This window comes from Triticum aestivum, chromosome 3D, assembly GCF_018294505.1.
Source record: "Triticum aestivum cultivar Chinese Spring chromosome 3D, IWGSC CS RefSeq v2.1, whole genome shotgun sequence".
Classification (NCBI taxonomy): domain Eukaryota; kingdom Viridiplantae; phylum Streptophyta; class Magnoliopsida; order Poales; family Poaceae; genus Triticum; species Triticum aestivum.
Genome location: NC_057802.1, coordinates 436,621,185 through 436,632,230, shown reverse-complemented (window position 1 = coordinate 436,632,230; position 11,046 = coordinate 436,621,185). Strand labels below are relative to the sequence as shown.

The 11,046-nt window shown below is 51.1% G+C and overlaps 3 protein-coding genes across 3 annotated transcripts; all 3 read right to left on the bottom strand.

Annotated features, from left to right (window-relative positions):
• Positions 1–435: 435 nt before the first annotated feature.
• On the bottom strand, positions 436–1,005 carry LOC123074877 (uncharacterized; the record flags this gene model as incomplete). The annotated part of the gene is made up of 1 exon (XM_044497611.1): positions 436–1,005. A coding segment is annotated over exon 1 (570 nt), but the record flags the coding sequence as incomplete, so codon positions are not given.
• Positions 1,006–2,402: 1,397 nt separating this feature from the next.
• On the bottom strand, positions 2,403–7,365 carry LOC123079447 (nucleotide pyrophosphatase/phosphodiesterase). Its single transcript, XM_044502216.1, has 13 exons — positions 6,837–7,365; positions 6,545–6,632; positions 5,477–5,746; positions 5,266–5,374; positions 4,850–4,967; positions 4,574–4,706; positions 3,920–4,107; positions 3,629–3,815; positions 3,458–3,525; positions 3,250–3,343; positions 2,983–3,171; positions 2,763–2,843; positions 2,403–2,651 (listed from the first exon to the last, which is right to left on the bottom strand). Exons 1-13 carry the CDS (start codon positions 7,133–7,135, stop codon positions 2,589–2,591), a joined length of 1,887 nt encoding a protein of 628 aa, XP_044358151.1. The 5' UTR covers positions 7,136–7,365; the 3' UTR covers positions 2,403–2,588.
• A 554-nt stretch (positions 7,366–7,919) lies between these two features.
• On the bottom strand, positions 7,920–10,170 carry LOC123079448 (pentatricopeptide repeat-containing protein At1g33350). Its single transcript, XM_044502217.1, has one exon. It carries the CDS (start codon positions 10,081–10,083, stop codon positions 8,764–8,766), a length of 1,320 nt encoding a protein of 439 aa, XP_044358152.1. The 5' UTR covers positions 10,084–10,170; the 3' UTR covers positions 7,920–8,763.
• Between the last annotated feature and the right edge of the window lie 876 nt (positions 10,171–11,046).

The window sequence follows — 11,046 nt, the reverse complement described above, 5'->3', positions numbered from 1 at the left end:
CTCGTCTTTGATGACCCTAAAGCAATGGGAGAGGTTAAAGCACTTGCCATTGTGTTGGACCTTGAATGCCTCCAAAGCTTGAAATGCCTACAAATGTATTTCATGCAAGCATATTGGCAAACGGTATGCAAATGAACACACAAGCATAAACTTGAAGACACAAAAGAGGGCGGCTTGCTAGCATACCATGTCTTGCATGCCGATACCACTCTCGGGGCGGGCCTTGACGCTCTCAAGAGTGGCACAAAACTTGTTGCACTCTTGTTGGATCACCCTCCATCACTTCGAAATGGACACCCACCCGCGCCTGCTCACTATTTGGTAAGGTGGAAACTTCTTGCGCTCATGAAACTCCCGGTGGACACGAATCCAAAAAGTTGAATGCTTTTGTTCGAAGCCCGTCTTGGGGTCTTGTCCAATGTCTCTCCAACAAAGAAGCTTGTCCTCGGCCGCCGTGTATGCCTTAGTCCGCTTGCTCTTGCGCTTCGGCTTCGGCCCGGCGGCTTGGTTGGCGAGCTTGTCCTCGAACAAAGGCTCCCCTTCGATGTCGCACTCGTCCTCTTCCTCTTGCCCGTAGTCGTCCGGAAACTCGTGGTCAAGTGGGAAGCCATCCAGGTCCATGCCGACCTGATCACGCATGAAGGCCGCCTGATCGGGATCGTAGCCAGCGGTTGGCGTGAATGCCCCTTGGCTGTCCTGGCTTTGTGTCTCGTCGGGATCGTAGCCAGCAGCCGGCGCACCACCCTCGAAGATCAGGTTCTGCATGTAGTCCTCCTCGCCGGCGGCCGGCATTCCGTCAAACAGGTTGCGGGCGTCCGGCAGCACGTCGGCCGGCATCTGCCGCGCGCGTTTCCTCGCGCCTCCGGATGACGAGCCACCGGCCACCGGTGTGGCGTTGAGGTCAATGGGCGCGGGCGCGGGCGTGGAAGGCGCCACCACGCTCACGTCGGGCGAGCACTCCCCGAAGAGGCGGGATGCCTGCGGGTACACGTGGAAGCCGGGCATCGAGGTGCAAGCCGATGCGCGGGGCGAGTCGGGCAGCACCATCCGAGGGAACGAGGATGAGCCGGTGCTGGCCGCGGCCACGGCGGCGTTGACGAGGCCATGCTGGCTAGGATTTAACCCTAGCATATAGAGCGCCTCCCTCGTTGCCGCCGCGACGCGGGCGTTGGTGACCTCCTGCTGGACGGCGGCGGCAGTCGTGATGGCTTCATCCATCGTGTCCGTGGCGTGCCTCCGGCCCTTCCTCTTGGCCGACTCCCTTGGCCGTTGTTCGGGCGTCGGCGCCTTCTTTGGCTTGGCCGCGGCAGCGGTCTTGCGGGGGGCGCGAGGCTTGCCTTTGCCGGAGGGGGCGGTCATCATGCCGGACGAGGCGAGGGAGGCGAGGCCGGCGGCGGCGTCGAGGTCGAGGTCGTCGTCCATGACGGGGGTGGGGCGGAGCGCGCGCGGGCGGGCGGGAGGGTTTTGGGGCAAATGGAGGGAAATGGTGGAGGCTGCCACCGACCAGCGGGCCCGAGGCGAGGAGTAGGCGCGCACGCGTCCGTCTCGTGTCCGCGCCGACGCAAATCCGGCTCAAAATGGGCCGGGAATGGGTCGGCGTGCAGACGCCAAGCAGACTCGCGTCCGTTTGGGTCAGCGCGTTGGGCCGGCTTTTGTGTCCACGCCGACCCAAACGGACGCCAGCGGACGAAATGGGTCGCCCCGTTGGAGTTGCCTTAGGCTCACTTTGAGTAGAATTGAGTTAAAGCGCTTTGAGTCTCACGCCACATTTAATCATAGAGATAAAAGAGAGGGTCATGCATGCCGGTAATCCACTTCTGAGCCCAGGCTTAGCTGCACCCGCGCTGACAAAAAAAATTAAAACAAATATTAAAAAATTCAAAAAAATTCAAAAAAAAATCGGTTGTAGATAATTTGGTGCGTGAGGTTAGTTGCAATTTTCAAGTCATCTGGACATCTGAGCAGCTCTCGGCAAAAAGACAAATTCGGGGTCTGTAAAAATGTTAACTGTTCACGCACTATTCTGACCCGATTTGTCCTTTTTGCTCAGAGCAGCTCATGTGTCCAAATGATCTAAAAATTAGAGAGAACCTCACACATCAAATTATCTAACACACACAAAAAATGGAATTTTTTTTAAAAAAATTAGTATTTGTTTTGATTTTTTTCCTGGCCGGGTGCAGATGAGCCTGGGAACCGAAACGCCGCATGCATCTTATTCTACATGCATCATGCAAGTTCAGTGAGAGAAAGGGTGCTATACTTCTTGCTTCGGGAATCGAATATGTGAGAAATATTTCATTGGACAGTTTTATATCCACAAACTTGTGCCATCCACTCACAATCTACCTTGGTTGATAAGATTTCATATTTGAGCCATTCAAACCGGAAAGGAGGGAGTATGAAAGGAACACATTTTGATATAAATCTTACAGTAACCGTACACAGCTATACACTGACGTGTTAATTGCACTTCAGCGTTCGTCTTTCATCAGTATTTACAGTACATCACAAGTGAGAGAAAACCAGTTATATATATTCCCTTCATATCTGCCTCGAGCAAGCTGCAGGCTGCAACAGCACTTGGATCATCTGCCTCCCTTCACAATTCTAAATTGGTCCCGGATCTCCGTTGTGCCTGAGCTTACAAACTGAAGAAAACAGAGCATCAGCTGTTGTTTTTCGTTGAGGAAACTGAGCATCAATTGTTAACTTCGTATGCAAAACTCCCCAAGAGAAGAAAAAAAGAAGGTGAAGCTTACCTGAACCAACACACTGGTCTTAGTGGCGTGCACCCTGGCATAGCCAAACTCTGAAATCCTCGACACGCTCCAGCTCTGCGGCTGAAATATGGACGACATCAACAAGTGGTTGTCAGAGGACCACACATATCAGGTGCTAATGCAAGACAAGATTACCAATTCCCAGTTATCTCCAAGGTCCTACAATCCATTGTTAAAATTTCGTTGTTTGAGCTCTTACAATGAGAGAGAAGCCGTCCAAGCTGAACCCTCCTGCTCCAACGATGGCATGGACTGGCGCAGTGTAGTTGCTGTTATCGTAGGTGTCGATGCCACTGGCATCCTTCCTCGGCATGCCTCTGCACTTGCCCTTGTAAACTGCGCAGGTCCTCTCGTAGTTGTGCACATGGCCGAAGAAAACCAAATCCACCTGTTACCATATGTCAGGCAAACAGCTTCTTGCCTAGAGTAGTGAACATGATGCGTTGCAGTGTGATCTTCCACTTACCTTGTTGGTGAGCAAGAGTGGCTCCACAGAGGCAACAAAGTCCGGGTCCACGCTGGGAATTATGCCCACATTCGATGAGTACATTGGTCTATGCCTGTAATGGTCATCAAAATGTCAGGTGTTACTTGCAGGCACGTCAACAAGGCAAGAACAACTCACTTGGTTCAGAAAATAAAAAACAACTTTGGTTTGATCTTCAGAAGCTCACCCAATGAAGATCACCCATGGAGTCCTGGATCGATCGACCGACGACAAATCCCTCTCCATCCAGTTATACTACTCACACAATGCATCGAAGTTACACAGTAACATCAGCATGCAAACAATTTAGCCAAGTCTGAAATAGGAATGTGCGACTGCTGGTAAAAGAAAAACTTACTTGCTCCGACTTCTCCGACCAGGAATGCTCGGTGGACATGAAGATGAAGTGGACGCTGCCTTGCTCGATGGAATACCACGGCTTGTCCTTGCCAGCAGCGGGCATGGGGAAGTAGGACTCGTAGGCGACGCCGCATTCGCCGCCCGAATCCGGGGTCACGTACACAGACCCAGACCCTGCATAATCCCTGGAAAGGTACACATAACATTTCCTTCATCAGCTATTGTTAGCTCGAGATAAATTGGCGGTGAAGAGCGCAAGGTCAGCGTTCTCCGTTCAGAAATCAATCACCTCTCGTGGTTCCCAATGGCGGTCATGTAGGAGACCTGAGAAGCGAGCGGCCTGATGAGGTGAAGGAAGAAGTCCCACTCGACCAGAAACCCCGTGGCGTAGCTGATGTCTCCTATGTGGAAGATGGAGTCGACCTTCCCGGTCTGCATCTCCTTGGCGACTGCTTTGGTCACAGCGATCGATCCCGGCTGCAGATCGACGTTGTGACGACGAGATGGGCATTAGCATCGGAAAGGATGCATCTCACATAGAAACGTACGTATATCTGTTCCTAAATATTCCAAGTGGCACACGGATGAATCCGTCTACGAATGGTGGGACAATAGAACCGACAATCGCAACCCCAACCGGCAAGCTTTGGCCTCTCTCACCATGCTTGTCTCCTGGATCATTTGGAATGAAAGAAATGCATGGGTGTTTCATCATAAGAGTGCGCCAACGACCATTCTTCTCACTGCCATTGTCGACGAGGCCAAGCTTTAGGTGACCGCGGGCGCAAAGAAATTAGGAGATATTTTTATGGGCGAGTAATTGCCATGCCGTATTTGTGGGTGTTGTAAAACTCTAAACTCTATTCTCTTCTTATTTAATTAATGAGGCAAATCTTACGCCTCCGTTTCAAAAAAATATATAAGACGTTTTCGATTTTGGTACCTGAATATAGTGTTCCACCGATGGGTCTAGTGGAGCCTTCCCCATGTCGCCATAGATCACAAAGGACGTCTCGTCTAACCCTGCAGCTGGAGGGGTTCTAAACTTGACAGTGTCACTCCAACCCACAGAATCACTGCACAGACAAAATATATATTACCAATCGACTCCGGATTATCCATGAAGCATCTTAATTAGCACTGCTTTGCCTTCCTTTTTACCAGGAAAACAAAATAGCCCCAGACAAGCACGGAATTGTAGTGATGGTATGAACTTCACCTTCCATAGCGATAGTCATAGGACTGAGAAGGCTGGAGGCCGGTCATGACGGCCGAATGGATGTAGCCAGGGTCATGCCACCCGAAATCCTTGGCCGGGCTCGGCAACAGGGGAGCACCTGCACGCGTACAGGCAAAACCGAATGGCAACTGAAGGTCAACTCTTCCTCGTACAATTTATAATCCTTTTCTTTTTCTTTTGAAATGTACTCCCTCCATAAACTAATATAAAAAGATTTAAATCACTACTTTAGTAATCTAAATGCTCTTATATTACTTCCTTTGTCCCATAATATAAGAGTGTTTTTGATACTACACTAGTGTTAAAAACGCTCTTATATTATGGAACGGAGGGAGTAGTTTACAGAGGGTATACTATATAATCTTGGTACGATCGACAAGCAGACGACCACTCACTGCACATGTCCTTCTGAGTGAACGTCGTAGCCACGGAAGCAGCAGCCCTGCCTCCTGCGTACTGAACCTGCTGCGGCCTCCCGTCGCCGCTCACCCACGTGAGCTTCATCTGGTAACACAAACCAGCACCATGGGAAAAATCACTGCAGATGAAATTTAACCACCGCTAAATGCTCGGCGTCGGTGGGCGCTCGATCACGTAGGTACGTACCGAGGTGGCGGTGGAGTCGGTGCTGGAGAGGTGGCCGTTGAGGGGCTTGGCCGGGTTGGCGAAGCGGAGGACACCGGAGCGCTTGAGGAGGCACGGCGTCTGGAACCCGCCGGCGAAGAAGACGAACTCCACGTCCGTGCGGAAGTTGATGACGTGGAACGTCAGCGTGGCGCCGCACGTCCGGACCTGGCAGCCGCCCGACGCGTCGCGCTTCTGGCACGCCGCCTTCTTGCACCCCAGGTAGCTCGGGTCGCTCTTCACCCGCTGGGCCTGCATTCAGGCTCGTCGTGTCAAGTATCTATCACACAGCCCGCTAAGCAGGCCTTGACAATTAATTGGGCCAACATTCGCTTTCATTTTTCTTCAGAAAAAAGAAAGAGAAAACGAAGGTCCGAGAGATTAATTGTTGTTCATGTATTTACGCTAGCAGCGCACATGCATTGATACATGCAACAGCATACGCCGTGAGCGCACGTGCTGCCCATACGGATATAGCCGGTGTAGCACGCTTGAGAGCTTGGCATGCTTCAAGGATGGCCATTTCCGGCGAGGCTAACGCAACATGACTGGACCGGCTAACGAATCATATCACTGCCTTTCTGTAAACACAACAACCTCTTAATGGAGGGCGGGAAACTTGAGCAATGGTGTACAGGATCGGAGTTGTTCACGTGACGACATGCCGTGCTAGTACGACATATATCGAGTGCATGTACGTACGTACTGATGGCTGCCGCTAAAACATGAAAGCGTACGCGAGACTCGCAGTGAGAGGATCGATCGTTTCTGTGGCAACTACTCCCTCCGTTCCTAAATATTTGTCTTTCCAGAGGTTTCAAATGATGACTACATACGGAATAAAATGAGTGAATCTACACTCTAAAATATGTCTATATACATCCGTATGTGGTGACCATTTGAAATCTCTAGAAAGACAAATATTTAGGAACGGAGGGAGTACTAGATTCTACTGTGGTTTCTCAAAAAAAAACTAGATTCTACTGTGGCGAAGCGGTAGCTAACTGTCAATTTGGCAAGTAGTGCATGCAAAAGCCAAAAGGTTCTCACCTTCACAGGGTAGTGGCAGAGAAGAGGGAGCTTCGCCGTGTCGCCGGTCTCCAAATAGTTCACGCCGCTCAGTGGACATCCGGAAACACTGCGCCCGCGGCATGCACAGAGACTATTGTTAGTAAATGATTCACATGCAGGTCCATCATCAAAAGGCAAAACGATCGTGAACACTATGTACGTACGTTGTGGAAAACGAATCAAATCACATTTTTTCCCAAGCTTAGATATGTAGGAAGATAAAACAAAACATCGCAGCGATGTAAGTTTCAAGAACATCAGATGGACGTACCTGGAGTTTGAAGGCGTGATCATGGCGACCCAGTGCGAGCCACGGGGCCTGAAGACGCCGCCGACGGTGACATTGACGAACGCCTCGTCGGGCAGCGGCCCGGCGGTGCTGACATTGATGGACAGGTACGGGCTCGGGTTCCGGCACGACTCCAGCGGCCTCCGGTTGACCGTCCGGAACTCCGACTTCCCCGCGAAGCTCTCGTGCAGCATCTCCGGCGGCGCCGGCGGCGGGAGCGCCGCGCAGAGGCCGAGAAGCACGAGGAGGAAACCAGCACGCAGGGAAGGAGCGAAACCCATCGCCCGGAACCGCCCCCTCCCCGCGTACGCACAGTGAGTGATACGCTCTACGCTGCACGGACGAGGCCTGCAGCTTATACTGGCAACGTACTATGGCGGTGGGGAACGGAGGGGGCCAAGGGGGCTACGGCCACACCAACGATACACGAGCTGACGAGCAGTGTGGGGACGAGAACGAAGAGGGCGGGGGCATTGGGATATCAGCACAGCAGCGTCGTCCCCGAAAGCGACCGAGGGCGGGAGGAGGAAGCTATAGCGGCACGCCTGTACGTACGCACGCCGCGGCGGGGAGGGAACGGGCGGGGGCAGCCAAGCCAAGCGCTTTCGTCTGTTTGTCCGCGATCGCTCGCAAGGCTTCCGATCGAGACCCGACCGCGTCGGACGCCCGCGGCCGCCGCGCTGTCGCTTGGGCGGAACGGCCACCGTTATTGCGACGTCTGGCTGACAGCGAGAGCTGTGGAGCACAGCGGACACGGAACTTTCAGAGAGCTCAGGAAGCACGGTATATGCTCTTGGATCGCGCGGGACGATACAAATTGCCCTGATGATCTCAAGATACCTCGGCCAGTAGCACAGTATATCCCTCTGGTGATGTTGGGAACTTTCAGGCGGCTGGTAACATCAAGATTAAAAGTGTCACTTGGCGTAAAAGTTTTCCGTCGGTTCTTGTCAACTGTCCCGCTCACGCGTCAGCCGGGCCGCGGCGTAGACTAGGGCGTCACGCCATAGTGCAAGCCATATCTATGTGTGTACTATGAGGTAAACATTCAAATGGTTCAGACGCTTCCCCATAAAGCAATTAATCACAGGTGAATTACATGGTACTATAGCAAGGCAATGGCAATGGCAATCATAAAGTACAGGCATGGCAAAATATTCTCTTCTTTTTTTACAGAAGAACTCAGTTCCATGATCCCAGCAACATGTTTTTACATCGAAGCTCCTTTTACATCAGAGCACAGTTTCTTGCTCGAATACAACAGGTTTTGAAAGAGCTTTAACAGAGCGCACCAGGATTACCTGTGTATGTAGGCACTACAAAGATTTCATCTGCCATACCGTTCAGCAAAATAACAGATGATCAACAACGTTGCCAGGACCCGATGTTGAAGAATTTATTTGAAACGCTCAGGGCTGCACATTGTTTGTTAGCAACAGCCTGACAAATACTAGTATAGAATCAAATGGCATTTTCCGCCACTGACCTGACACCCCATTGTTAGTCTGCATTCGGTCCTCTCTGAAAGGCCGAAATGGCAACAAATCAAAGAAATCTGTATCCCTTATCTCCAGTCCTATGGGCACAATGAAGAAGATGGAAATCAGTACATGACCACGAGGATATCCAGTGATGAGTTTGGTTTGCTCATAACACATGATCACACAATCATATGCGCGTGAATCGCCTGTGTTGAGACCAAATCATTCTTCTAATATCTCAACCCATAATTGCAGGAGAATAGACCGGAAATTTGTATTCATCCCGCTGATTCCCACAAGGCCTCAGCTGGATTTCATCAAGCAACGTGTGGAGCTATCCGCTGAATACATCTGTGGCAAGTCTAACAAAAAGAGTATCATCCAACAATTCAGCCCAAAACTTTGCAGATGTTGAACTGTGCAAAAGATCAACTGACTGCAGGAACAATCAAGCCAGGTGCTTCGCGCGCCTTAATGGAGCTCGACCCTCTGTTTTTCCGCACATTATGTTCCTCCATCAATCTCCTAACCTTCAACGCATCATCCCACCGCCCACCCATGGCATACAGGTCAGATATAAGAGTATATAATCCACCATTTTCATCAGATATCTCCATTGCCAATACTTTCTCTAGTCCCTCCATTGCAATGTCAAAATTCTTAAACCTCTTGCAAGCCGCTAGCAACGAAGTCCAGATGATGACATTTGGCTCCACTCTCATGGTCTTGATAACCTCATAAGCATCTTCCAACTGACCTGCCTTTGCAAAGATATCAACCATGCACCCGTAGTGATGTACAGTTGGCTCAAGATCATATTCCTCAACCATAAGTTTAAAGAACTCTCTCCCTTGCTCCACCAGTCCAGCATGCCCGCATACACTGAGCACGGCAGTGAATGTCATCTCATTTGGTCGCGCTCCTTGCCGGCGCATCTCCTCAAACAGCTGGATAGCCTCGTCATAATGCAAATGCATAGCCATCCCACAAATCATTGCAGTCCAGTGCATCACTTTCCTGGAGGGCACCCGCGCAAAGACACGGGAAGCATAATCGAGGCGGCCAACCTTTGCATAGCAATCAATAAGCGATGTCCCGAGGTGCATACTGACTGCCTGGCGCCGCACAATATACCCGTGAATGGATCTGCATAACGGCTGCAGCAAGCCAGCCGACGCACATCCTGTGAGGACGGTAACGAGCATTACATAATCTGGAGCAAGTGTGGTGGTGAATGTCATTGTGCGGAAGAAGGCAAGGCCATCAGCTACGCTCCTATTGGAGAAATAGCAAGCGAGCATAGTCGACCAAGAAACGATGTCCTTGTCGGGGATGTCGTCAAAGAATAGGCGTGCGGAGGCGAGGTCAGAGGAACGGCACAGGGACGAAAGCATGACGTTGACAACAAACAGGTTGCAGGTGGCAGGGGGCATTTGATCGAACAGGTGGTGGGCGGCCGCGGGGGAGAGGAGTGAATATGAACGCAGGAGGGATGAGGCGACCTGGGGGTACGCGAGGAGGTTGGACCTGATGAGGTGCGCGTGGAAGTGGGAGAGGAGAGGGAGGGAGCCGGCGGCGGAGAGGGGCTTGAGGGCGAAGACGGCGGCGCGCCCGGCGAAGGAGCAGGGATCTGAGGGGGGGAGGCGGATGCGGAGGAGGTGGTACAATCGGAGGGCCGAGGAGGCGCAAGAGGCGCCGCGGAGGGCGGTGAGGAGTTCGCCGGCGGCGAGGTGGTGAGGAAGGGACATGGGGAGTAGGGGTCCGGCGTCGTGAGCGGTGCGACGCCGGCGCGGCCGCTTCGGTTTGGAATTGGGGTGGGACTGCTGGACCGTGAAACTTCCTGCTTCGGCGAGGCGTTGGCTCGGTCGAGCAAGTTGGGCCCTTTCGGATCACGTAGTGAAGCAGGCTGTACTGCTGAAAGCCTGCTCGATTTTTTCATGGGCTCTTTTAAGAAGATCATCGATGGGGTGCTACTATTTAGCGAAATTCTCACCCCTCAAAAAAAATTAGCGAAATTCTCATCCCTAAAAAAAATTAGCGAAATTATCTTTACCTCCAAAAAAATATTTAGCGAAATTATCTTCTAAAGAAATAGCAAAATTCTACCCCTCAAAGAAAGAGTGAAATTCTGCTACAGCTAAAAAAAAAGTCAAAATTCTACTCTCTTTTTTACTATTTAGCGAAATCTCCAAGATGATGTAAAATAGGACGGACTATTTGCACTTTTACTTTTGAAGAATCTGCTGTGAACTATGAAGCACATAGTCTAGCCAAGTTTTTGCTTACTCTAGTTCAGGACGCCACATGTGGTTTGGCCAACCTCATGACATGAATTGTGTCCCACATTTCATGATTTTTGATCAATAAAACTTGGATTTACCCCTCAAAGAAAAAAATTAGCAAATTCTCCAAGATGATGTATAATAGGGACTGACTAGCTAGCGGGTACCCCTGCTTTGGCCTCCCAGTGTGCGGCGCAGGGCACACGCCACGCTAGCAGATGCTGCATGGTGCGTCCAACCATCATCATGTGTCGCATGTAAGGGGCATCCATGGGAGCATATTTTTTTGTGCATGCATTTTTTGGAGGGGGGGGGGGGTCCTAGGTTTTTTTTACCTTTTGGATTTGGCTTGGTTGTTTGTGTTCAAAATAGTATTTTGTTTGGTATTTTCTAGGTCTTTTAAAAAGAATCATTTTTTCTCGTGTGAAG

Bases quoted from the DNA above. Each gene is read 5' to 3' on its own strand.
- LOC123079447 (XM_044502216.1), bottom strand. From the start codon at position 7,135: ATGGGTTTCGCTCCTTCCCTGCGTGCTGGTTTCCTCCTCGTGCTTCTC. The intron at 3,526-3,628 runs GTAAGTTTTTCT...TTGTGTGAGTAG, and splicing joins GGTCGGAGAAGTCGGAGCAA to TATAACTGGATGGAGAGGGA. The intron at 2,652-2,762 runs GTAAGCTTCACC...TGTTTTCTTCAG, and splicing joins AGACCAGTGTGTTGGTTCAG to TTTGTAAGCTCAGGCACAAC.
- LOC123079448 (XM_044502217.1), bottom strand. From the start codon at position 10,083: ATGTCCCTTCCTCACCACCTCGCCGCCGGCGAACTCCTCACCGCCCTC.